Source organism: Frieseomelitta varia, unplaced genomic scaffold (assembly GCF_011392965.1).
Source record: "Frieseomelitta varia isolate USP_RPSP 00005682 unplaced genomic scaffold, Fvar_1.2 scaffold_242, whole genome shotgun sequence".
Classification (NCBI taxonomy): Eukaryota; Metazoa; Arthropoda; class Insecta; order Hymenoptera; family Apidae; genus Frieseomelitta; species Frieseomelitta varia.
In genome coordinates this window covers 329037-355948 of record NW_025109971.1, presented here as the reverse complement: position 1 = coordinate 355948, position 26912 = coordinate 329037, and the positions used below count along the sequence as shown (strand labels likewise).

The window sequence follows — 26912 nt, the reverse complement described above, 5'->3', positions numbered from 1 at the left end:
AGTCTGTTAAACCCCACGTACCTAGTCAAAAGTTAAATAAGCCTTTTTCGGTGCACTCGATAGTGCATCGCAAAATTCTATGGTGCTGCGAACTTTTTATGTTATTTTATAATTATATATATATTGGCAGAGTATGTATATATATATATACATAAGGAAAACGTGTTCTGAATATTAAAAAAAGGAGAGGGGGGAGAGAGGCGAAAGAAAGCACCTGAAACGTTGTGAAAATTGTGAATAGAATCAGTTGAAATCAGTATTTCGGTTGAATAAGTATGTCTGTAGTGAATAAAGTCAGATTCAAGCATTACATTAATATGTAAATTTGTTTACGATGTATTAATTGTATTGGAAATTCGACGAAATGTAAGTATTGGAAAATTGTGTATAATGTTAATGCAGAATGTTTTTTTTTTTTTGCAGATTTCCGTATCTGTGTATTATTGTGGAAAATAAATCAAAGTACTTACATTTTTACCAGAATGAAATTAAGCGATCGAGATTCCTTTGTATTGCATGTATCTTTAGGTTTTTTTCAGTATCTTTTGAATTTTTCAATAGTTCTGCCAGGTGACAAAAATTTTAATTCATCATTTCATTACATTAATATTAATTCATTATTTTAAAATAATGTTTTCAAATAATTTTGAAAAGCGCCGCATAGCAGTAGACTGATGAAACTAATTTTGCCGTCACCTGTCAATGTTTTGATGCGACGGTGGCGCCATCTATTGATAACTCGGTGGTGCTAAAAGAAGAAAATTCTGTTTTTAGTACCACCGAGTTGCCAATAGATGGCGCCACCATCGCATCAAAACTGACAAATGACAGTTTTTCCACAAATTGCGAGAAGAAATTAATTAAGAGGAATTATTTGTGAACTGTTATGGTTGCGTCTTCAATTTTAGACCCTAAGCTTGCGTTTTATAATTTGTTTAAGTATAGTTTACGTATATAAAGAGTGTTTCAATTTCGTTTACGTTAGCAATAGTGCCAGTAGAGTGCATAATTTCGCGCAAATTATAGTGAATATTAGATTCAGATTTATTTGCGAACGTAATTGATAGCATTATCTTTGAAATATATGCTCGTGGAGTGCAAATTTGTGGCGTGAAAAATTAAAATTAATTATTCCCTTTATATGGATATAGAGCGTTTAGTTCCGCCGGTCTGCCACAACGCGGCGCTAGTGTTTCTTACCCCGTAAAACAAAGAAATTTTCATTTGCGAAAAAACCTAATTTAACGAAAAGAATTGTGAACTTTGGCGATTGTATTACCCTAATTAGACCCTTAGCTTTCTTTTGATACCCCATTTGACTCATAAAATGCAGAAATAAGTATTTTTATAAAAAATCAGTACCACTGAGTTACCGCTAGATGGCGCCACCATGTCCATTTTGATACATTTTGCACTAATTAAGAAAAAAACCTAATTAAGAGGAATAATTTGCGAACTTTTTTATATGCCTCCTTAAAATTAGGCTCGCCGCTTTCTTTCTATGTGTGTTTTGTCCTAGAAAAACGTGTGTGTAAAAAGTTGAACTTTTTTTTCAATAGATCGAAGGATGTCCTTCTCGCACACTGTTGCTTTACTTGTCTAGCGTTATTAGACAAGGAGGGCACTAACGTGTGACAGACATCTAGACGCGGTAGACAAGGACAGACATATTCGCGCGGTAAACAAGGTGGGCGATAGCGTGGAACAAGGATAGACATATACACGCGGTAAACAGGAAGGGCGATAGCGTGCGATAAGGACAACAATATAAATTACCTCCGACACCTATCCTAGGTGATCCACACGCTTGCTTAATTGTGCAGAAAATGGAAATGACATATAGAAACGAAGCTTCTGAGAGTTGGAACGTTAATTTGATTCGTTAACAACTCAAAAATTCCATTTACTTTCTCATTTGTGTGAAAATATTAATTTCACGCTTTTACCGCTACGCGACGCTAGTATTTCAGTGTCCATGAACTAACGAAACTTTCATTTGCAAGAAAAACCGATTAAGAGGATTGATTTTTAACCGTTTATATTTTCTCTCTTTCTAATCGAAACCCCAACTCTCTTCCTTCGTATTAATCGAACTTGAAATATGCACAAAGTACATAATTATAGTTGTATGCATTATTGTAGAAGCATGCCATCCTCGTACAATCAACATGGCGGCCTCTACAAAACAGAAAATAAAAGTGATCGGTTTTTGTTGAATTTCTCAATAAATTTCATAGAAAAAGTGCAGCTGTTTACTGCTTTTATTAACAATACCCATTACTACAGGATGACGACAAACAACATTCACGTTGCATGAAGTGGACTTTCCATTATTTCTGTACGTTTTTCTCTCAATACTCGTGTGTTTTGTTAACGTGTGTAAACATGCATTTCGCAACACGTTGCAAATTTAAATTCGCGAACGAAGTTGGAGTTCTGAAATAAAATGTATCTATTTTCAGAGTAACTCGTGGCAATATTTCGTCGTCATTCGTTTGCTTGTTGGTTTCGAAAAGATTATTTTGATGATCGTTTCATAATATTTCTTTCTTTTTTTGTTTTTTTATGTAGAATTTAGATGTTCCTGCGACACTCGTTGCAATTAACATTACACATTATAGTTGTTCCAGTCGTAAACACGATTTATAAAGAGTACAGAGTACACTAGATCAAATTAAATAACTCGCCAGATTTTTAATTTTCATCTTGCTCTATCTTACGATTTTGTTTTATTGCACGAGAATTATCTGATTTATATGCCGGGTACTGTCGCTATTTTTTCTCTTAACAAATTGCGCAAATAATGTACATACGCACGTTTAATTTTAAGGATCGAAGCTGCATACAAATATTTAAAAGGAAGAGAAATAAAAAATGTCACAACAACTGTCAAGGAATAGAGTACTTTTTCGAATTTTGAAAACTAAAAGCTCAACCGCTAGCAGCATATGCGAAAAACTGGTATTTATCAATGAATAACGGCTTCATATTTTGTTGGCATTATATCGTAGTATTAAGCTATTAAACTGCGAGTCGCAACGCATGTTATTCGATTATTATTACAATACTCACAATAATTACAATGTATCTTCGCATGTTAAGATTTATTCAGACGATAAATTTTTATTTGCGACGAATTGTTATTTTAGAATAACAATGTAAAGAACATTGTCCTATTATCAGAAGATGAACTTTGTGAACTGTGGCGACATGTGAAAACTATATTACTAAAGGCACAAAAATTGTATAAACAAGCAGCAAATGATAAGTGTAAATATATGAAGGTAAGATCATTTATATAGATGTTCTATATGATTTTTTTTTTTTTAAGATATTCCCTTATCATTAATATAATAATTATTATTATTATTACTATCATTAATAAAATATATTTATATTGTAAATTTCAGGAGTTTAATCTTATGGTCAAATTGATACGTACAATAACCCTCATGGCTCTTGAAACAATTGTACAGCGAATATTTAAACCCAATATTCTATTGCAGAACATAATGTTACTACATTCTGCTATATTACCAAACATAAAAGACGAACAAGTTCGTATTTAAATATTATGATTTATTCTTGTAATATCTGTTCTTTTTAATTTTAAATAATTATTCTTCTAAGGCTAAAAATGAAATATCCAACTTATTGGAAAAATGGTGGATATTAGACATGTTATGGAAAGAAAAAGTGATAATAAATACATTGAAATACCTCATCCAGAGTTGCAAATCTTCATTGGTAATTATATGTCAGAGATAAATATGTGCGTGTGTGCAGTGTAACTTCAAGTAACTGATTGATTAATTATATCTTTAGCAACATATAAAACGTTTATATGAGATAAGGTCAGCTATTATGTTGTTAAAATGCACAGAAGATGTAAGAAAATTACTTAAACTTGTTCGAGAAAAAACTGTGATGTCACTTGAAGAAGGTCGAATGTTGATATTGCATTTGTTTACACTTGGAGAACAATATATACTGGTACAAGTTATAAACAACATATTTAAATATCAATTTTTTATCAAATTTAATATTTACATGAGTGATGTTTCAGGGAATTCATAATAATGTAAAAGTAGTGTTACAAAATATTGAACACAATTATATTGCTGCTTATGCAGATTTGTATGTAACAGCATGGTTAAATGCAACTGAAAAGTTTAAAAAATTTATTGCTGAAAATTGTTTACAAGACATTATTTTTCATTGTTTTCAAGCACGTAGAGATAGCGCAGGAAGAGGAAAGCTTGGTCAAAATCTACTTTTATTTCTTGCTGCTATGCATGATAACAAAAAACGTGCAGCAAGATTAATGATTCACAATGAATGTAAATCTTTAGTTTGGAAATATTTAAAGGTATTATCGAAATGAAATATACATACATACATAGGCATACGTTATGTTATGAGTACTACAATTTAAATTTTTGTCACAGGTATCTGGTTCTTTCATCAAATGTAATGCAATAGAGATTCTCTTTGTAACAAGTTCTGTTCAATATACATTTGTTTCAAAAGACAAAAATAAAATCTATATTCAAAAATATTATAAAACAATAACAGATCTCTTAAAAAATTTGAATCCTGAAGTATGCATTGTTACTATAAATGTAAGCCAATTTTGTGTAATTATTGCTTTAATCTTTTGCCTAATTGTAGAATAATTATTAAGTGAACTTTTAATATCCAAAAATTATCTCTTTTTAGGGTCTGTTTGAAATGTTAGAAAAATATTGGTCTCATGTTCCAATTAATATTATTCAGAACTGGTTAAATATCTTATTAGATCATACCAAAAACGCTAATAATTCTGAAATAAGAGCAAGCATTTTTATTGGTCTTAAAAAGATATTAGTTAAAGAACGATCTCATAGAATAGTTAAAGATTTTCTACCAAATTTTGCAAATAGTATTTACGATGAAGATCAAATGGTATTAGAAGCATTAATTAAACTTCTTTATCATGCACAAAAACTTGGAATACCATTTTGGAATATAATACCATTGACCTATGTTCTTGATCGTTTAGAGGTACACGCAATACAAACATTCGCTGTTTAGAGATGAAGGTAATACTATATTTACAGTGTCTTATTATTATTTTTAGACCACCCAAAATGTATTTGTTTTACAAGAATTGATAAAACTTGTCTGGTTACGTATATCATCAAATGGTACACATTACGATAAAATAAAGGATGAATTAGCGTATATAGCCACACGCAATATAAATGCTATTAGAAGATTTTGTTTGCATTCTAAATTTATTATAAGCTGGGGTACATCTACAAAACTTATTGAAACTTTATTATCTATAACAAAAAAGGAAATAGAATGTTTACCTGCAGCAAAAATATTAAGCAAAAATTGTAATAAAAGAGCTAAAATTATCAATAAGGACAGTAACTATGAAAATGGTAATAATGCATAATTATATACGACATTAAATTTAAGTTTAAACGTTAATAATTCCGTTTATTTTAACAGATTCTTCGGTTAGCTGTAATAAAGATTTTGATAATTATAGAAATATAAATATGTATATTGATGTTATTGCTATGTTATTAAAGGCGAATATTAAAGATATAGACGAAGAAAAATTCTATAATGAAGAAATGAATATTTTACAAGTAATAACGTATGCTTTACCAGAACTTTTTAAATATTTCAGGGTAAGTTTTTGTAATTTATTCCTTAAGTTCTCGTAGTATATAATTCTTTTTTTTCTTTAGGAAACCCCTGTAAAGGATTCAATAATATTTTTATTTTCTTTAATACCTTCGAAATTTTTCCTGAATAAAATTGAAGTTACCGAAATGTTGGTACAACTATTGTGTGATCCCAATACTTCTGACGAAACCCTTCTTTCAATTGTATATCTTCTCATGAAATGGAATAAAGAAGATATAATTTTATTCACATTGACGCACCTTTTTACAGAATCTTTAAATACAAGTGCGAAACATAATCAGGTACAAATATTACGTAATAAACATATTGATGAAAGTAAAATAATACTGTGAAATATATGTTTTAGAATACTATTAATTGTACAAATGATTTTCAAATTAATGAGAAAGGTTTAGAATTAAGTTTACGAATTTTAAAACATTTACTACACATTGAATATCAATCAGTTTTAATGAATAAATATCATAAAGACATGCTTAAATTTTGGGAAACTTTATATAAATTAAGAAGTTTAATAGAAAAAGAATTAAATAATGAGTGCAATATCAGAAGTCTAATATCCAAAGATATAATTATAAATTTTTTTAAAGTATATATATCAATGATTACAATATTACATAAAAAAGATGTATTTGATGCATCAGAACATTTTTCAGAAGTTTTATTGTGGCTCAGAAGGTATGAAAATTAATTAATTAATTTTTATTCGTTTCTTCAAAGTATTGTTATTAATATATCTTTTTTTTTACGTAGGACGATAGTGCCGCACATATCGCATGTAGATGTGAACATTATAGAAAATCACCATATTTGTATAAAAATAATAAAAAATACTTTTGATGTGTCAAATTTACTAGTGAAAGAGTACAATGCTACTCCAAAACTATGTTGTGATATCGTACTTTTATACTGCAATTGTTTATCATCATCAAATGGTTTCATTTTTTTAAATGATGCATTTGATGCAATAATGATGTTATTAGATTTTAGTAAAATGGCTTATGACAAAAAAGAACCAAATTTATTAAAGACTATTATACCAAACTTTATATGTATTACGATGGTTACTTTAACTAGATATAACAAAGATATATTATTTAAATATACAAATGTAAGTATTGTGAATTATGATAATACAGAATTATGTAAAAACACTTGATAAATATTTTTTATAATAACAATGAGTAAATTATTAATTGCAGAACTTAAAAGTACTGCAAGAATTAACGCAAAAATATTTTTCTGTTGTTAAAAATACCTTTCATAACGAAAATTCGTATTTTTCATACATAACTACTATGTTTAATGCTGCAATCAGTAGTGTAAGTACGGAAATAACATGTGAGTTACAATGCTCACACATAACGGAAGAATACATTTTAAGTATTCAATTTCCTTATTTAGCAAAGAAGATATTAAAAATTATATTCAACCAAAAAAAATATCAAAAATTGAGCATACAAGTATTAACAAAGACAATAACAAATTATACAAAAGTAAGTATATTTATACTGTTTAAAATGTATTATTAGTTACATTAATTCATTTCATATTTCAGATTGACATGTTATCTGCTTTGATAATAATATATAAAATGCTTAAATTAAATGATAAAAAAGTTACTAATTTACTTAAGAATGTTACATTAGCATCCAAAGTACATTACCAAGAACAATCTTGTATTACTTCCTTTGACAGGTATTATTAATTTTTTATTTTAAAAATGATAACGTATTAACCGTAATAATAATAATAATAATAAAAATAATAATAATAATAATAATAATAATAATCATATGATTAAAAGTATTATCTTTCCAGGTCTGTAAATGATGCAATAAATGTAGTTACGGATGCAATATTAAAAAAGTAATATAACTACCATTTATGTAAATAACTAATAGATGCTAGATGTACGATGTGCAATATATTTCCATTTAGTTTTTTATATATTAATGAAAATATAGAGTATTTTTGTATGACTTAAAAAAATATTTTTTTACAAGAAGAGGAACTAAGAAATTTACATCTTAGTTCATTAATTATAACATTACACATAATTAATAAAATATAAATTCTAAAAAAATGTACAATATAAAATCAAATAAATACATATAGTTTATTTAAATGTAATTACTTTTTGTACAAGAATATTTCATTTGTTTATATATACAAAAAACTTAAATAAATTATACTTATTATAATTATTAAAATAGCTATATATTATAATGTATAATTTAGTTTTTAACCATTGCACGTTATTTAGCCAGAGGATGTTATATTTCTTATTTGTCTGACTGCAGCTACAACTCTGGCATTGCATCCAGAGCTGCTATTCTGATAATCTTCCGGTGGTAGTCTTAATAAAAGAGACATATGTTGCAGATTTTCTGATAAAGATAGACCAAGTTCTTCTAATATATTACCAAGATAATCTATAACATATATTATATGCATCCAAAAACTGAATAAAATATTTTTAATGCAAAAATATATACCTATGTCAGTTGCTAGTTGTTTACATGCGGCGGAGCTTAACTGGCAAATTCCTAATGTTTGATCTAGAAACATTTGGCATGTTTCTTTAGCAATAATTTCTAACAAAATACCAGTAAATCCAGATTCAGTGGAACTTTGTGCATATTGTGGATCTGCTGCTTTTAATGCCTGGGTAAGACTTGGATTTTCTCTAAGTAAAAAGGGTTCTAAATGCTGTGGTAATGTCATTAAATATTGTCCAACTTGTGTTATATATTCCTGAGGTGCAAAACTATAATCAGGTAAATCTGCACTCAAATGAGTCATTTTGTTAGTTTCTGTTGACCATGCTGGTGCTTTTTGCACTGATAATAGCTGTGTAAAGATAGGAGCAAAGATTACTTCATATGTTGCACGATGTAAATCAGAACATAGTTTCTGAATAGATTTTATTATTGGATCGAGAATTGTTTCTTCTTCTGTAAACAAAGACATTTATTTAAATATTAAGTAATAACTGATGTCATTATTGAAAAGGCTTTTTATTTTATTAAATACCTTTCTGAAAAGATGCGGTTAAATTCTCCAATTCACTTTGGGTTGATATATTTAAAAGTAATTTTTTATACTGATTAAAAACGCTGCCACTTGTATTTTGTAACTTGTTGTTAGTTTCAGTAATGTCAATTATCAAAGATTTTTCAAATTGTTGAATTTGACCCAAAAGATCACCTATATATAATTAACAATTTTACTTTAAATTTATTTAGAAAAAAGAATTAAATACTACCTATAGTTTGCATCAAAGTAAGGCACATTTGAAACAAATTCCAATCCTCATGCTTCACTTTTTTGCGTTCTAATTGCCGTATAGCCATTTGATACTTGTCAAGATATTTATTGAAATAACTCTGAAAAAATTAACATTTTAATCAATATATATAATGAGAAGCATTTTTATTTTAAAATTTTAGATGAAGTAACATACAGTCAAAGATTTCAATAAACCAGAATAACCGCAACCATCTGTAAAAACTTTGCACCTTTTATTGGCTTCATTTGCATATTCCATTACTCTCGAAATGCTAAGGGAAAGAATGTTGATTGTATCACTTAAATCATCTTGTGGACATCCCATGGATTGCAGTTGATGTTCAAGTTGAGCTGTTTCATAAATATTGTATTTTGTAACATATGGAACATAAGGTGCATATATTGCTTGTGCTAATGACAACAATTTTAGATTTTGTAATTTTCCATGGGATGATGTCTCAATAGCACCTTGCAAGTTTAATGCAAAGTGCTTTGTAATTTGTTTAAGTTCAAGTAACAATGATAATTGTATAGCAATTGAATGTTGTTTTAATAGAGCTTCTATGCATTCTGGAATGCCTGGGTCCAAACTCCTCAGAAGATCTGCATATACCTCAATTATTACATCAACTGAGTCATTTGAAAATACTTGTTGAGACCATTTCACCTTAATTAAAATCAAACTATTTTAAAAATTTATGGTACGCATTAATATAACATTTTTGAAATAAAAACTACCTGATCATTCCAATTAGATAATAATTTATCATAATAAGTGTGTAACCAGTAAGAAACATTTTCATCTTGAGCTAATTCAATTGTTCTGCGCCATTCTTGTCCTAATGATACTTTTAAACAATTATGATAGTATTTAAGAAGTTGTGGTAAACGTTCCATTTTATTAAAAATATCCACATAAATTTTGGATTCTTCTAAATATTTTAAAACAGAAGTTAATGTTGTTACATTAAAAATACAACTATAATTAGAATGATATACCTAAATTTGCAGCAGTGAATGCTTGGACTAATTTTGGACTAGCCATAGCTTCTAATCGATTTTTCAAACCTTCTAATTGTAATTTTTTATCTTCATAGTCAATAACATTTATAAGCATTGCCAGTGATTTTTGCATACTGAACAGTTTATTTGCTATAGCTTCTACATCTCCTGATTCAAATACCTGAAATATTGAAAATAATATGAATTCAAAATTGACAAGGATTTGCTCACTTTCAATGCATGTCATACCTCTTCAACATCATTGGCGAGTATACTCCAATTATCAGCTTCGTGTAATCCTTGTTTAGCAGTTTGCAAATCTGTTTTTATTTTATCTATTTTCTCTAACGTTGCCATGGATGAAGCAGTATCTTTTTCAACCTGTTTAATAAATTAATGTAACAAAAGTATTTAATTGTTTTAGACAGATTTTATCAAAATTAAAACCTTTTCTATTTCTTGTTTAACTGCAATCATTTTTTCTCTCAAAGCCAAGGCTTCTTGTTGCAACAATTGGGTATCCCTCAATACTCTTGGCAAGCTTGAAAGAACAGACTGACTAGTCTCTTCTAAAGCACCATTAACTTGTTGCACATACAATTGTAATTTCATTACTAATGATGAGACGAATGCCTGAAAAGAATTTAATAAATGAAACTATTAAACTATCAATATGAAGGAACATCTTTTTTAATTTGAACATTATAACAATTTCGTGGCTAAATATTTATTTATTTATATAAAATAACGATTTTTTTTTATTTTTAGAACATTTTTTTATTTAATAAAGCGATATTTTCTTGCACAATATGGTGAAAAAAAAGTTAATCTTAAAAAAGACATATGGTGTCATTGACCGCGATGTAATGGAAGCAGTCAGTTTAGTGACTGACTGTACTAGTGCAACTGAAAGTCAAAAACTGTGTCGAGGAAAGAAACACAACCCGCGCAAATGAGATCACCATAACTGTATGACTTACATCTTTATTTTCTTGTGCCTCGACAGATTTGAACGTTTTATTAATCCAGTCTTTCACATCGAAAGTATCTTCGGAAAACGCAGATACGTCCTGAAATCAGTTTAAGGTTAGGAAAGATTTGATCTCTTATTTTGAGAATTTTCCACATTTCTTTTCGCGGAATACAATTTATTTTAAGCATCCGACAAAATGTACTGAATCTCTGAATGGATATTTCATTCTCAAGAGTTTTAATAAATATTTCGTTACTTACCATGGTAAATGTGCAAATCGTTACAAGAGATCTCGGATAACTTTTTTTTTTTTTTTTTAATGTAAAACGAAAAAATTGTAAAATACACGATACGAGCAACGGCGTTTTGAGAAACGAAATTTATTTTCTCTCTATTTTATTACTTTTTCATAGATGCCGTATAGCGCAGAAGTGCTTCGGTACACGGTCACTTTGCCGTTGCACTTCGTGTGTTGTTTCGTGACGCGAAGCAAATCCAGAAGGATGTTATTATCGTACCGGATTACAACAAATTAATTCGTTCTGTCATATTTCCTTAGTTTTTGTTATATTCGTATTATCAAGTACTTTCGTGCACCCTCGAAATACATATATATACATATAGTGTTTGTAAGGTGGTACGATCGTCGAGCGGATCGATTGTGCAAATGTGCAACATTTATACATACTTTTGTAACGGTACGCAGTTCTAGGTTAATAGATTCAGTTGAACTCGATGTGAAAATACGAAAATCTCGGGAAATGACAACTTCGCGGTATGCGATAGTATTTCGCACGTACATGACAGTATTGAAATTTAACGATAACGAAACGCCCCACGAAATAAAAAAAAAAAAACTTTAAGATTAAAACGATCGTTTTGTTTTTCTCTTTTTTTTTCTTTTTTTTCTTTTTCTTTCTCTATAACAATTGTGATAAAACAAATGGTATGTCTCGGATTCCAGACGAATACTATAAAGGAAAGATCATTTTGGAAAACGCCGTTTCACCCCGTTACGACGACTTGATTTCGTTGTAATACGGTCCACTTGCCTGGATTCCGACGAACTGCCTGGCAAAAGGGAAAGAATTGTAAATTGAAGAGGAAAAGGGAGAGAAAATGGAAAACAGCATGTTATCGGCCGTTTCCGGGCCCTTTGTTGATCGCCACGCCTCCGAAACTGCGTTTGCGCGTGACGATTTGCGCAACAGTTGGAAGTTGGAATTCTGCCTCGAAATAGCCTTAATCTCAACGAAAATAAGGAGAGCTGGCTGAACAGAACTGCAACAACTGTATTTTGCCCTTTTCTTTGCGAACATAAAACGCATCGTCTGGTTGAGACAAGGCCTACCTTCCCCAGGTTGTGCATACACACGCATACACTCCATTTTTTTTTCTGTGTTACATGAATCCATTACGTATGTAACTGATTATTTTATGCCTTATTTATGCTCATTTTGTAATTAGAGCTATCTGATCTTTTCTGTTATTAGAATATTTAAAACGCGATCTTGGAATTTTGAGTTCACGTGCGTAACGAGGGATTTATTCTTTCGCATAAAGTTGAACTTTATTACGGATGGCAATCAGACTCAATCAGTACAGCATATTAGAAGCGTATGCATTTAATGTCGTGTATAAAGTGCGTCGATCAGAAGTCCAATTTTGTAATCTTGCTGTGCATATGAATGCGTGCCGCTGATAAATTGTCCTTCAATTGGACCAGATTGAGACTTTTCAAAAAAAAAAAAAAAAAAAACTATTATTTCATTTATTTAACCATAAACAGATTAAAAAATATCAACCTCTATATTTCAGAATATCGATTCGTTCTTTTTGCGTGTTAATGTTAATGCAAAAACTATTGTTGATAGTAATTTCTTATTTTATTAACGATACAATTTAATATTCATAATATTGGTTCGATAATTTTGCTACAATGTCATGCTACTTCTTACTAATTTAGTCGTCTGCCGAGGTTTAAGATAAATCAATGCAAAATAAGTCGAATACAATTATGCGTTTTTGCAATGTGGAAAAATTATGGAACCATCATCCTTGTACGGAAAGACCATTGTACTGGTCCCAGGGCGACTATGCAATACGACTGTCTGTAGGAAGGGTAAGAGGTATCCTCGACCTTGAAGTTTGTACCAGCCAATCCCAAGCCTTTATTTTCTAACAGAGGGCACGGGATTGGTTAAATGTTCTCCACGGTACCACTGTATTTCCAAGTGCTTCCGGTTAGAAAGACAGATTTTCCAAAAAGCAAATACTCGGTAAGTCGATAGAACAGGTAACGTCGTTATTTTTCTCTTCTTCTCTTTGGTTCTTTTCATTTTCTTCAACGCACTGTTCTTCTAATGCACTTCTAATATTGGCCTATCAGCGCAAAAAAAGTAATTACCAATGCGCGATAACGAGCCAATGAACTGATTTTTGCTTAATCTCCCTTCCTCTGTGAAAACAACACGCGTGCAAAAGGTATACATGGGATTCGAAAAACAATTTACTTGGCTCTGATTACGCATTGTCCGACTATGCGACGAAACAGCATGATCGGATTTGTTATGGCTGTGTAGCACAGGGAACCTATCTCTTATTGGCAGAACACAGCGATCAATTAGAAGAATACGACGCAAGAGAGAGAGAGAGAGAGGCCATACTCTGACGATTACTTTGAAACGTTAGTCCCTGTGACACACAGTCGAACTGTCGAGAGCATTTGGTATCAGCCTTTGGTGTGGTGCTCGTGTTACATCTGGCTGCGATACGTTACATTGGACCAGCCGATCTTTCACTCTCATTTCTAATTCACATACTTACATTACATATAAATACACACTATATTCCAGTCCTCCAAGCTTTTTTATACTCTTCAACGTGCTCGATAAGATCCTTTGACAATTACTCACAAAATTCAGGGCGAGTATTTGTGCTTAAAATAAATGGCTCCCTACTGCACGAATTTTGCAAGTGATGCCATTTGCAAAATAACTCCTATACAAAGCTCTCTGTGTATCGCATTGCATTTCAATACGACCGTTTTGGTCCTGCTTTTATTCGATCGATCCTACCTCTTTTCCCCCCGTGAATCAAGAACTTATCTTTTTGAAAGTTCCGGGAACAATAATAATCTCGCGATCGAATATGTAACCCTATTTAATTCAGCAGCTCGCGGAAACTTTCGAAAGACAATCAATAGTTTCGTCTGGCACTTCGCAAAGTAAACGTTTCGAGGATGTTGGCGGATGAAATTAATGATCTTCCTTCAATCTCGGTTGATTGCAGCTCTCCTTCCTCAAATTCGTAATACTCTCGTATCTTATAACGTCCCGTTTTTCTATTTTACTAAATTTGCAACAGGAGTTTTCGCAGTGACGGTGTAGAATTAATGTTTTAAATGTGCTAGAGAGCAAGACGTATTCTGTGTGTTTGCTAATGATGTCGTATCGTGCAATATGATCGACCGTTCCGAGGTAACAGGTCCTTAACCTATCTCAGAACGTCGAGAACCGTAGAACGATCGAGCGAAAAACGAAAAAAGGATACTGAGTTTCTTTTTTTTTTTTTTAAATTTTCGAGAGATCGGAAATACGTTGGATGAAAGATGGAAAAAAAAAAAGAAAGTATAGACGAAGATTCGATGATTGAGAGAGATGGATGAACACGGTGTATCAACGATACGTTTGATCGCATTCATGCTCGAGCGTAGACTTATCTCGGGACGTGTACAAGAGGATGAAATTATTCAGCCGGTAACGGCAGAGACTGTACCGAGGCCGCGCTACACTTCTGAGAAAATAAATTCTCCCGCGCTTCTTCAGTGCCCGTAGGTTCGCGTTGCCACTTCCTTCGTGAATTCTCTTCCTCGAAGATCGAGTTGATTCGAATAGCCAACCTTCCCTCTGGGGACCATAAGGGGACGAGGCTCTCGACTGCGCAATTCTCGTTGCAGAAAAAAAACGTAGAGACGCTAAAAAAGGTAAAAAGGAACGGAGGCGAAGGGGATATCGAATTTTTTTTGCGGCCCCTCCTCGCTTTGCGCCTATATTGATTTTTAGAAATTCCTCGCGAGACGGTCGAACGCGAGTGTAGAAAAGAGTGAGCGAGCGAGCGAAACGAACCGACGAAGGAAACAAGAAAAGAAGGAAAGAAACGAAGCAGCCGGAAAAGAAACGCGGCCCTCAAGCCATCGCGCGTTCTAGGGCGGTGCAGCGCTGTTTTACGAAACCTTTCAACGGGCAATGTCCGATAGAAACCGAGAGCGTAATTAACTTGGGACTTATCAAGCCGACGAACGTCGCGTTTTGCGTCTTCGCGAAACGTCTTAACGCTAATAATTGTCTCGAGAATGCTCTTTGTCACGATTTTGACTTGATTCAAACATTTCTCTTCTTTTTTTTTTTTTTTTTTTGTGATACTGGCTGAGGAACATATTCGTCATTAATTATACTTCTTCGTTTCTCACGAGTTTCTCCTCCTAACGTTTCACCTATGCATCCATCAATTGTTAAAAAGATTTCGTTTTGACATCTGTTGTGAAACGTTAGTGAGAACATATTTGTAAAGAACGTATGTACTGTGTTACTCGACATTGATCAAAAAATTTGAGAAATTTGAATACAAATAATACGAGATTTAAATTTAAATTGGGAAATTTCAACGGTAAATCGAAAAACTCGCGGAACAATAAGGAGAGAGGAAAGTGGGGTTGGAAACACATAGAGAAAACAACGCTCGTTCGTTCGTTCGTTCGTTCGATAATTTATTTTATATAATATGTACAGCAATGGTGCGTAAAAACGGAAGGCAAGAACATTGCACGCGAGTTAGAAAAGTTGAAATGAACCGTTAAAGTTCCATCGAATGAAACGTGAATTAATGGTAGGGGAGGGGAGAGGGATGCGTGCGTGTTCATAGGTATTTATAAGATTCGTAAGGATGTTTACGGCATTTGTTTCTAACAGCGGGAAAATTCCCACCCATATTAGACATAATGCGAGACGGCCCTGCTTATAGTCGAATGCAATCGAAGGTAGTCGAAGTCGTCCGAGGACAGTGGAAAATAGTGGGATGTTTCCCCTCTTTCGCTTGTGACCATCCCTCATCCCCTACCATAGCGCGCATCCCTTCCTTTAGGCTCGATGTCTCTCTGTTTCTCTCGTTCCCGTTGACGGTTCTCTCAGTCGCTTCCTCCTCCCTCTCTGTCTCGCTCTGACTGGCTGTGATCTCCCTCTCTCTTTCCTTCCGTCTTTGTCCGTCTCTGTTTCTCCTTCTTGCTCGTTCAGCTCGTTCTTAACGTCAAACCACTTAGGGCCGCGGACCTCGGCAGTCAGTCGATCTTTCCTAGCAGCAGCATTCCGGCATTTTCTACCTGATCGCGCGCGGGCGGTCCGGTAAACGCCATTTTGTTCGTCACGTCTGATCGTCACGTCTCCTCGTTAGAGAGAGGTACCTCGTGCGTACAACGGTTTGTATGTGCCGCGCACCCTTCCACGCCCCGTGCAACACCTGCGTTATCAAAAACAACAAACGAACAGCGACGCACTTTGTAACACGCGCGCGCGGTTGTTGTGTGGTGCCGGTGCTAGTTTACATTTGTCTATTCCGTGAATCGACAACTGGACAACTCGAGAACAGAAAGGAACGCCGGGTGTTGTTTTTCCGTTGACGAGACCCGCACGGAACGGAGTGCGTGACCCCGCGTGGTGTTCTCTCTCTCTGCTCTCCACGTTACTCATTCGTCGGTCACCACCACGTTAAGGACTTCGACAACGCAGTTATCCGATACGTGAGAACGTGAGTACGCACCAAATACTTTATTAAATTCGCGCGTATATCGACTGTCTTTCCGTCTATCACGCACAGCTCGAACGTTAGATCTTGTTTTTTCCTGCCTGCATGGCATCGTCTGCCATGTTAGACCGGCGTCTCTTTCTCTTTCTCCCTCCTTTTTCTCTCTGTCCCTCTCTTTTCACTCTCTCCCTTCTCGCGTCGTCCCCCTTCCTCGTGCTGTGTGTAAACGCGCTCTCTCCCACTCTTCGCTCCCGTATCTCGACAGGAGCGTCGACATGAGTTTTCCGATTGTAAGTTTTAATGCTAATGCACGATGACGATCGCGATCACAGATGCCGATGACAGTCACGCTGTTCGTAAGGAACGACAACGACGCCGCCTGTCAACCAACATCTCGCTTTCATTGACGCGCCCGCTCCTGTATTTTCGTTGTTTGTATAATTCGCTGCGTGTATATACGCATGTGTTACGAGTGTCTGTTACGATTGAACCGAGGACAGAGACGGTGAATAAACAGGGTGGTGGGGCGAGCGAGAGAGAACGAGAGAGAAAGACAGACAGACGGACAAACAGGAGGGAGAAAGAGACGAAACGAACACGCATTCGTAGGACAACAGACAAGTCGAAACGAAACATCGTGCCCACGTAATTCTACGCGAATGTATGTACATAGGCGATTTCTTTTACTGTTTTGCGTTTCGCGAGGCGATACTATTCGCGAAAGCCGTGTGTATTTCTCGAAACAAACATAACCTTAAACGATCGGAGAATGAATACACACATACTTGACCGGTTTGCGCGTATACCTTTGAGGCATAGGCGCGGTTCTTGACACTTGGACGTTACCGACGCTCCAGCACGTGTAACCACACGCGCCGTTCGATGCTCCAAGATAAGTATTGCAAGTGTAACCAATCAAAGTAGCCGGAGTTTTGTTTATTTCGCGTGCTGGCGTAAAAGCGCGGGAGGATTCGTAATCGAAATGCAACATTTTTACAATCGATTTGTTGTGCTTGCGCGGGATACGCGCTCGAAAAGAAATATTTCCCACTTTCAAAAAACAAAAGTTGCGAAATTTTGAGTCAGAATGACTTCGAATGTGACTCATCATTACGAATGAGATTATTTTCCATGAATACCACCACGCAGTAACTGAGCACGACAGTTAATTCTAATGCTTATCTTCGCTCGGAAATTTTTCGTTCTAGGAAAACTTCTCTAATCAGTTTCGTCGTTTTTGCAAACCAAACCGCCGTTATAACATTTATAACAGCCCGATATCGCGTTACGCGTATGTTTTCGGTCTTTCTCGTCCTATTTTTTCTTTTTTTCTTTTTTTTCGTATTTCTCTTTTTTCTTTTCCGTATGACGTAGATCGTCACCGTCCATTACAATCGCACCTTACGCTTTCATGAAATTTGATAGAACGTTAAATGTTTTTTACGCGAACGATCGTGCACGCTGTACTTATCTGAAATACACGTTGTCGCGTACAATCGACGAGCGGCAAAAAAAGGAAATTTTTATCAGAGGGAAAATTGAATCGCGACTATTCCCTTGGCTCGTTCGTTAAAACAGAAGTCTGCGTTATGCGCGTCGTTTTTTTTTTTTTTTTTTTTTCTTTTTTTCGGAAACGGTATCGCGTCCAAATCGAAGTTATCGAACCTCGAAAGAAAATTATGAAATCCTATTATGCGTGACGGAGCAGGCGGGAGGAAGGAGGAGTGCTCTTCTTTTTCCCTGTAGGAATTACGTTATCTCGTTCGTACCTCACATCAGTGGTTCCATTGACGGCGCGTCATGGCGAATTATTAAACACATCGAAAAAGAGCAATTACTTGACGTCATTGCGGACACGTGGAGGAGAGCGCGTTAGTCGTAGTAATTTATGTCATCGCCGGCGCGGAAATGGGTTTTTCCAAAAATAAAATACGAACGAACCGATCGTCGTTCGGCGACACATTGGAAAATTACCGATTGACATCATCGAATCCGCGATTCTTTTTTTTTTTTTGTTTCTTTTTGGAAATATTTTCGGAGTTAATTGTAAGAAATCAGCATTTTCCACGTGTTCATGAATTTTTATTTATCTCTTTTTCTTGCGAGAAGAAAAACAGAAAAATAACACAAGCGTCGATCGCTGCGTTGCACCGTGAAAAAAGAAACGTGCCTAGAAACACTCCTGGCGTTCTCATTTAAATGTTATCATGATCGTTTGACTTTTGTTTTTATTTTTACAAAAACTTGCAAGATCGGAATCAAACGAGGAAATTTTCTAGACAAGTTTATAAACCATCGTCGTTTGTTTTTGTACGTGAGATATTATTCTGAATTACCGCGTAATTTTGCTATATTCGAGAAATTTCCGCGGTTCGTGAGTTTGGTAAACTCTGATTTCGTCGATATAGTCGGCTCGTTGACCGTATTTGTCTACGATCGAGATTAGAAGAAGAAACAAACTCGTAACTTCGAATATTTTTATTTTTTGCTCTTGATGTTTATTACAAACGTCCTTTCTTTTTTTTTCATCGTTCTAACCTCAACCAAAATTCGACTGATTTTCTTGTTTCCTTTCCTGTTTTGCGTAATCATCTTATTTATTTTTCTAGCGATTGTTTTTGAATATTAAACGACTAGCTACGTCAAAAATTAGTGGAAAAAAGTTTCTTGCTGAGCGAGACGCGTTGGTAGGAGAAAAATATATTACGTTGTCGGTAATCGCGACAGTGGTGTAATGTTATAGCGATAGCGATAATAATTGTAACTGTCGTAAAGATTCAGAAATTGATCGTAAAGAAGAGTGCGTTTGATAGAATTTTATCGATCGATAAAAATAAAAAACGATGTCGAAAACGATTACGTAGTTACATACTATATGATTCCGTTGCATGTCTATATATTGTGGGTTTATTGTGTCAGGCTAGTACGTATAAACGACGCGTAAAAGAGATCAGGTGTGACTCGAGAATCTCGTAAGAGGATTTTGCAAATTTTATTGCAAAATTACAACGAGAATATTGAATATCAGCGAATACCAAAACACCAAACAACTTATCGAAACCTTATTTGTTGAAACCTTTCACGAACACATTATCTGTGTTATGAGAAAAAATTTAAAATTTCAAAGAATCTCTGCTCATTGTATGATTGATAAATATTTAATTGGACTATCTTTAACATTTGCCTCATGCTTAAGATAGCTGTTCATACTATACCTGTGTTAACTTTTGACCAAATCTAGAGTTCCACGCACAGTGGACGTTTTCAGATTAGTTTCATGTGTTTAGATACTTTCGTCAGCGATTGCGGATGCAGTGTTGTCTTTGTGAATGTGGCAGAGATAGGAGTCAATATCGAAAAGATAAGCGTGCGAACGTCTTGACTCCGGCCCCGTTTAATCTTTTTCCCGTGCCCGTTGAAAAATGTGTTTTCTCTCGATTGCGCGCGGTCAGCTGTACCGATCTTCCCTCTCGCGTGGCCATGTACACACGTACATATTTCTGTAATGGGCGGGACGATAGTGACTCGCACATACGTTCGGAAACACTTGATATCATTCGCGCGTCGCCTTTCGTCTCATTGTTGAAAACATCGCATCCACCGACAGATAATTAGCTATATCGTTTCTCTGTTATCGTTTTTGTTCGTCTCGTGCCAGTGCGTATACACCGTTTCGCATTATTGCTCGCGTGTAAATATTAAACGAAACGCGATATACTCGGTGCACGTCGGCGGTCCGTTACGAGCCGTGTACACGTAGGGAATTTTCGGTACTTAATTTCCGTCGATACGTTCCGAAAACGATGCTGCAAATATTTGCAGTCGTTCCCATTTCTCCCTTCTTCCTCTCGTATCTTAAATCGGATTTTCTAACTTGTTTCAAGTTCTAATATCACAGGTGGTTTGCTCGGACTGAACTTCTCCCGACTTCTCTAGTTTCAAGTGTTGTCGCCATTTTTTTCTTTCTTCCGCCTCTTTTTTTCTTCGAGCCTCTAATCCGAACTTGTACCGAGTGATTTACACTTTCGTCGTCATCAGCATCTTTTTCCTGGTAAATACTAATAAGCCGTGACGAACGTTGGTCGGTCGTTTTGTTTCTAAGGCCATAACAAGCTTAGATCCCTCTTTTTTTTTTTTTTTTCCTTTTCAACTACGAATTCTATTTACCAGGAAATTTCTGTTTCGTCGAAATGAAATTATGTATATATGTGTATGTCGTGCGTCACCGAAACGTTTCGAAGTAGGTAGGAAGGATATAAACTTGTTGAAAAAGTTTCACACTTCTTTTACGTATATACTATGTTTAATTCATTAACTTTTTATTAAGAATTAATTTTGTTCACGGCAGTGGCAGTTGAATTTTTTTTCCACGTCTTCGATTCACTGCGATCAGATTTTTCTTGATAACGTCGGTCGCGTGTGTCGCGATCGAGATTTTCTTATTCTTATTATTTTCTAGTTAAATATCGCAATTAATGTATAAACATAGTATACATGTAATATAAATAGTATAAATAGTAATTAATACGTAAATATAGTAAATAATATGTAAGCAACTTAGTTATTTGCACGTGTCGTTTTATTTCTCTAATGTCGCTTCAGAAGTGACGCCAACGAGTAATCGAACAGCTGTATATGCATAAGTGGGGAAGGATCATTACATTAGGAAATTGATCGTAGACGATAGGGTACTTACGTATCCACGAGTGAATTGTCATTTTTGAACGAAAGGCTGTAAAACGCGAGAGATGATGAAACCGTGGGGCGAAAAGTAGATCGAATTTCAAAACACACAGCTACTGTCGTCGGTTTGGTTTTCTCTCCATCACGGCGCGTCCGGGCAAAAAACTTCAAATTCCGTAGCGAGATAACGCCACGGGCGAAATTGTCAGTATGATTAATACCGGACGAGGAGGGCAAAACTAACGTTGGCGTGGCCACCTATGGAAAAGTCGATAACCAACAAAAAAAAAAAAAATATAGCGCTACGGAGTGTGGAATCAAGAGAAATTGAGCCGAATCATGAGTCGTTCGTCAATTTATGTACGCGTGAAAGTTACCAGTGGCTCGCGCTCGCGCCGCTAATGCTTTTTTCGCCATAGCGAAACCTCCGCCAATGCTTTTCAATTTATTTCATGGATTTCTCTCCGGCTCGTTTAAGAAATATCGTTGCGAATGTTTCCTCTCTTTCTTTCATTTCCCTGTGTAAATGACATCGATAATGATGGAACGATTCGAAGAAAGGAGGTAAAATTTCAATAACGATTGCTCTCGCAAAGTTCGCGGGTTCTTGCAAGATGGCGGATGGAAAGAAGAAGTCTTTTCCGCGCGCGCAAAAAAGAGAAACGGATGTGAAAACGAGGGGGGAATAAGTGTTTGAAGCCGGAGTGTAATTAATCCTTTTGATTCTGCGATTTCTAGATTTTCCATAAAATTGTCGAGACGGTTGTGCGAGAAGCTTTCCCACGTGTTTCCATGGAATTTCGCTTTCACACGGTGTAGTTCCTCGAAATGATACTCGGCGGGTGTTGAACGAGTGGAAGAAGAACCGGGAGAGACAATTAAACGTCAATAAGATAGCGGCGCGATGCGCGAGCAGGGAACAAGGTGTCGAACCGTCTGTCCATGGAACGTGGCTAATCTCCGGGAAGGAGGAGAACCTCTCGTCGGGTTGTTGCATGCTCGAGGATGCCGGGACCGCGACGCGGAGAAATCTCTCTTTCATTTTCACACGTTGCGTCCAAAACAGTATTCATACGACGTTCGCACGACGCGGCCGCAAACCGAATTGATTTCCTCTCTTTCTCTGCCCCTCTTTTTTTCCAATCTTTTTCTCGTTCAATCTTCTTCCGCTTATATTTTTCCATTCGTTTCATTCGCCTCCGTTCTGCGACTCATTTATCCTTCCGTGTTTCATTTTTCTTCTTCGTCTCCCTTTCCTTCTTCGGTTTCCTTTAATTTGCAAAAATTACCGATAAGAGTGACTCATGAATCGTAAAATACAAATTATCGAGTAGAAAACCGTTCGGCTCGCTGCTCCGAATGAAATTAGACGCCGCCGTACGGTAGCGTACCGCCCTCTTTGGTCGAAACGTCTGAAACTGAAGTTTTATTATTTTTTCCGCCATCTTTGTTTTCCCCCCCGTTCAATTTAGAGTACACAGTCGTTATCCCGTGACAGGCTGCATGATACAACTCTACTTAATATGCACGGGGAGTTTTGAATATTTCGAAAAAAATGAGAAGAACACGGAGAGCGGTGTAACTGTATCGGTAAGTCGACGAGCGATTACAATAAATTTCGAAATACGCATTTGAAGTATTAGCTTCAGCTTTTGATTTTACAACGTTTCTTTCGATTACGGTCCGACCTTTTCCCCCCCAAGATTCGAAGATCGATTCCATTTCACAGAATTTTTATTCTGCCATTTCATCGTGAGGAATAGACATTTCAGAACGATATATACGTATCCCATTCGTAGAACGATTCATTATTACGTATAGTGACTGGATTATTCATTCACTCGCTAGAATATCGCCGATTATTTTGCGTTGCACAGTTTCTTCAACAGACTGAAATAGATACCTGCGAGATTCTAAAGCCGAGGCGTCAAAAGCCGGCCACTTTGAAGTATAAAGCTCACTTCTAGGGAATAATCATTCCCCAATGACGCGCCATAGAGAGCACCATTGCTTGTTTGCAACTTTATAGCGCACTTCTCGCACTTCTCCACGAGGCTCGAAACCAAAGAATTCTCCTCGACCTGTTGGGAGGAAAAAAGGGTACTTTTTGTTAGGAAAGTGTAAGGGAGATTCGGAGAGAGAGAGAGAGAGAGAGAAAAAGAGAAAAGAAAACAAGAAAGAGAAAAGGAAAATGTCGTTAGTTATTCCATAGCATTGTTGCGTTCGTTGAGACACAGGCTAAAGAATCTTCTACTTAAAAGTTTCGTAATTTCAGCGGCGAGGCAAGTTGCTGTGAAAAGGTGAAAAGGTTTTCGGTGAAATTGAATTAATAGGACCGCCATGACTGCAGGGTAGGAAAATAATTGTTAATGAAAGAGAAACTATATATCTGTGTACGATTCTGAGAGAATCGTGCTTTCAATCCGGGTTCAAAGACGATAGAAAATTGTAGAAAATTCGTAGATTGAATCGCGCGTTAACTTTCCCAGCGAGTCAGTTCAGTCTTGAGTTACGAGGTTCTTTCATTTTAGAATTTTACTTTTATCTTATACAGTAAGCGTGATTGATAATCTTCGTCTTCTAGAAACTGTTCCTCTTGCGAGGTATAAATTAAGACGTTCTGCTACAACGTGACGTAAAATATCGTGTGAATAGATTAAATTAACTTCGGATGAGAAAATTCTCTCAAATCTTGTCCAATAAGATACCATTTGAAGAACGAATGTATTTCGAACGTGGAGAAAATTCGAGCTTGGTCGCGAATTGATCGAAATAAGTTCTCGAGGAGAAGACGGACGAAGTTCATCTTTTTATCGAGCAGTTAGATCGTGCACGTTGAAGGAGTGCTTATTAACGAGTCGAAGGATCCTCGCTCCTTATATTTCTCCTCGGGATAGAGAGAAGCGGGGAACAGTCGACTCGCGATTCGCACAATCCCGTAGGAAGGAATAAAAAGGAGCGACCCTCGAGCACAAAGGTGTTCTCCCTTAAAGTAACCACTCCACAGTCAGTCTGGCAGATCGTAAAACCAAAAAAAAGAAGCCGCGGATAGGAGTTACTACGTGTCCTTGCAAGCAGGTCCTCTCGGTCGAAGGAAAGCTTCGTTTCCGAAAAAGTGCAAAAGAAAAAAAGAACCACCGACGATCCCATCTTCTTCGGTAAAGTTGATCCCTAACTTGGGTATGATTGGACATTGGGGAACGCAACAATTTACTTACACATTTGAAATCTACTCACTATTGTAACCATTGCAATCACTCGCACTTGGAATTTTTAATTTCATCGTTAATCTCGGCGAGATTGCGATTAATCTCTTCTAGTCTTCGCTGCAACTTGTAATCGCGATAAAATTTTTATCACTGGTCCCGAGTGGATATTAGATATTTTAGATTCTTGTAATCGTTATGTGTTGTTACGCGTAATTCAACGAGATTGGTTGAGAGTTCAGGGTAGTAAAATTTGGAGATTCGAGGCGAGGCGAAAGGAGGAAGCGTTCGTCGAAAAGGTGGTGGGATTATCGATCGTAAGAAGCCATTTTTGATTCGGTTGCGACTTGGCTATAGGCCTGGAAATTGACTCGATTCGCCGGCGAGCGTGTGGCTCGTTAGAACGTTTGACGACATAATTACAAAGGATCGATAATAAGAAACGCGAGCCAGCTTCCTGTAGCGAGTCGGCTCGCTTTTGCACCGAGATGCCACGGCACATTAACCGAGCAGCTTGTGTCGCGTTATTAAACAGAAGCAGAAGATCCTTCTTGAGCATGGAGGATCGGTTTTTCCGCGTAAAGTACCGTTGATAATGGGACAGATCTTGAAGGGGTTATTGTACGGTTGGATGGATATGGCGGCTGATATCGGGAGAGACACGGTTTGTTCTACCAAGAAACTGACGGCCATCGTCGATACATGCACAATAACTCTTTGAGTTTCGAATATTTTTCAAAATATTTATCTACTTTTACACTTGACGTTACGAAGAGGTCTTGAAAAGAAGACGTTTGATTGACGTTGTTCAAATGATGTTTGATTGTTACTCACGAAGATTATTATTTATTCGATGATTATCAATTATGATAAACGTTTGGCGAGCTGATCGAAAAGTTTACGGTATTTTTATTACGAATTAGAGTCAATACGAAAAAGAAATAAAAATATCTCTAGAATATTAAACCTCGTTAATCCAAGAAATATTAAATCCTTTCATTCGTCAAATTTTACTCGAAAGACACGAAACACTCTGGGAGCCTGTAAAACCGAAAAAAAAATTTCTTAAGAGAAGATTTCTTAAGAGAAGACCGACGAAGTTTGATTAGCTGACGCAAAGTCTAATTGTAGTTAAATCTAACGCGACTCTCGCCACAAATTTTCCCGAACAGACCGACGGGAATGCGAAAAACGTGGGGGGAGAAAAAAATCGAATCAATTTCCGAGAAAGGAAACGAGCTCCAAAAAGCGCGGGTGGCTCGTACATATTTCAGCGAGCTGCTCGAGTCGCAGTCAATGGAAACGTCCATCGACGAGCGTTCCGCCTTAATTAAACCGCTCGATGGACACGGTGTTTCGCAGTATCGTGTCGTTGTAAACGCGTGTATCGCGACTTTTATCGCGAGTCGAAATTGAAACGACACCGCGCGCGATTATACGCGGTAAATTGAATCCCGCGATCCCCGGGATTTTTCGAAAACAGACGCGCGGAATCGACAGGTGCTCGCATTCGCTCGCAAATGAATTTCACGGCGAGCGATAAACACGTCGATCGCCGTGATTTCGCGCTCCATTTTATTTATTTGTTTATTTAAACGAGTGAGAAAGAGCCGCGGGGCTTACAGGCGAAAAAAAGTCTACAGCGTGAAACACGATTTGACGAAACGACTTTTACGCGCGAACTGGAAAGTGATGGCGTGTACTTTTGAAGAAATTTTCACTTTCTTCTCCTTTTTTTCTTTTTTTTCTTTTTCTTGTTCTGTTGTTATTAGTATCACTGGTCTTTTCGAGAATTTCGGTTCTTGCTCTACGATCGTAACATCGTGTAACTTCGAAGTCACAAATGTGTCAATGTTTTCTGTGTTGAATTTCATTCGAGCACGAAATTTTCGAAAATTATCAATTCATCGTTACTGACTTCAAATTGTACAAATTTTTACGTTCGAATCGTACCTACCTTGATGGAAATACCAATTATATCTCTTTATTCTCCTTTTTGTCATCGCTTGCCCCTTTTTATTTTTCGACAGAAATTTTGATTTTTATTCTGTGATAACGTACCGTCGAAACGATTCTTGGATCTTTTATTGTTAAGTATCATCGATTTTTTTCCTTTTCGAATAAGAACTCTATCGAAATTTCGATTTTCATTCGATCGAAAGCTCGAAGCTGTAAAAGGAGGAGAATACGGTATTTTTCGAAAACACCTACTCGTATGTCGCGGGATTTTCGTCCTTAAACGACATCGGCAGCCG

The 26912-nt window shown here is 35.8% G+C and overlaps 2 protein-coding genes and 1 long non-coding RNA gene across 6 annotated transcripts; 2 read left to right on the top strand and 1 right to left on the bottom strand.

Moving 5' to 3' along the window:
* The first annotated feature begins 2206 nt into the window (after nucleotides 1-2206).
* Nucleotides 2207-7659, top strand: LOC122527996 (condensin-2 complex subunit G2-like). Of its 2 annotated transcripts, XM_043652646.1 has the most exons (17): nucleotides 2207-2338; nucleotides 2831-2961; nucleotides 3150-3284; nucleotides 3411-3557; nucleotides 3631-3747; nucleotides 3826-3993; nucleotides 4067-4369; nucleotides 4449-4622; nucleotides 4720-5043; nucleotides 5120-5429; nucleotides 5500-5684; nucleotides 5745-5984; nucleotides 6050-6381; nucleotides 6457-6814; nucleotides 6906-7199; nucleotides 7262-7401; nucleotides 7525-7659. In XM_043652646.1, exons 2-17 carry the CDS (start codon nucleotides 2875-2877, stop codon nucleotides 7574-7576), a joined length of 3366 nt encoding a protein of 1121 aa, XP_043508581.1. In that variant the 5' UTR covers nucleotides 2207-2338; nucleotides 2831-2874; the 3' UTR covers nucleotides 7577-7659. The 2 variants fall into 2 exon arrangements, with proteins under 2 accessions (XP_043508581.1, XP_043508582.1); XM_043652647.1 differs by lacking the exon at nucleotides 2831-2961 and having other exon boundaries at nucleotides 2231-2338.
* Nucleotides 7660-7905: 246 nt separating this feature from the next.
* Nucleotides 7906-11786, bottom strand: LOC122527992 (conserved oligomeric Golgi complex subunit 7). 2 transcript variants are annotated; one of them, XM_043652641.1, is made up of 12 exons: nucleotides 11373-11499; nucleotides 11230-11283; nucleotides 10977-11066; nucleotides 10444-10629; nucleotides 10246-10377; nucleotides 9994-10177; nucleotides 9733-9926; nucleotides 9170-9661; nucleotides 8972-9092; nucleotides 8740-8913; nucleotides 8202-8660; nucleotides 7906-8138 (listed from the first exon to the last, which is right to left on the bottom strand). In XM_043652641.1, the coding sequence occupies exons 2-12, from the start codon at nucleotides 11230-11232 to the stop codon at nucleotides 7966-7968; spliced, it is 2208 nt and encodes a 735-aa protein (XP_043508576.1). In that variant the 5' UTR covers nucleotides 11233-11283; nucleotides 11373-11499; the 3' UTR covers nucleotides 7906-7965. The 2 variants fall into 2 exon arrangements, with proteins under 2 accessions (XP_043508576.1, XP_043508575.1); XM_043652640.1 differs by lacking the exons at nucleotides 11230-11283; nucleotides 11373-11499 and adding an exon at nucleotides 11658-11786.
* On the top strand, nucleotides 10943-12959 carry LOC122527993. Of its 2 annotated transcripts, XR_006306469.1 has the most exons (3): nucleotides 10943-11082; nucleotides 11934-12842; nucleotides 12936-12950. It is a non-coding gene; the product is annotated as an uncharacterized LOC122527993 (long non-coding RNA). The 2 variants fall into 2 exon arrangements; XR_006306468.1 differs by having other exon boundaries at nucleotides 11934-12959.
* The last annotated feature ends 13953 nt before the right edge of the window (nucleotides 12960-26912 follow it).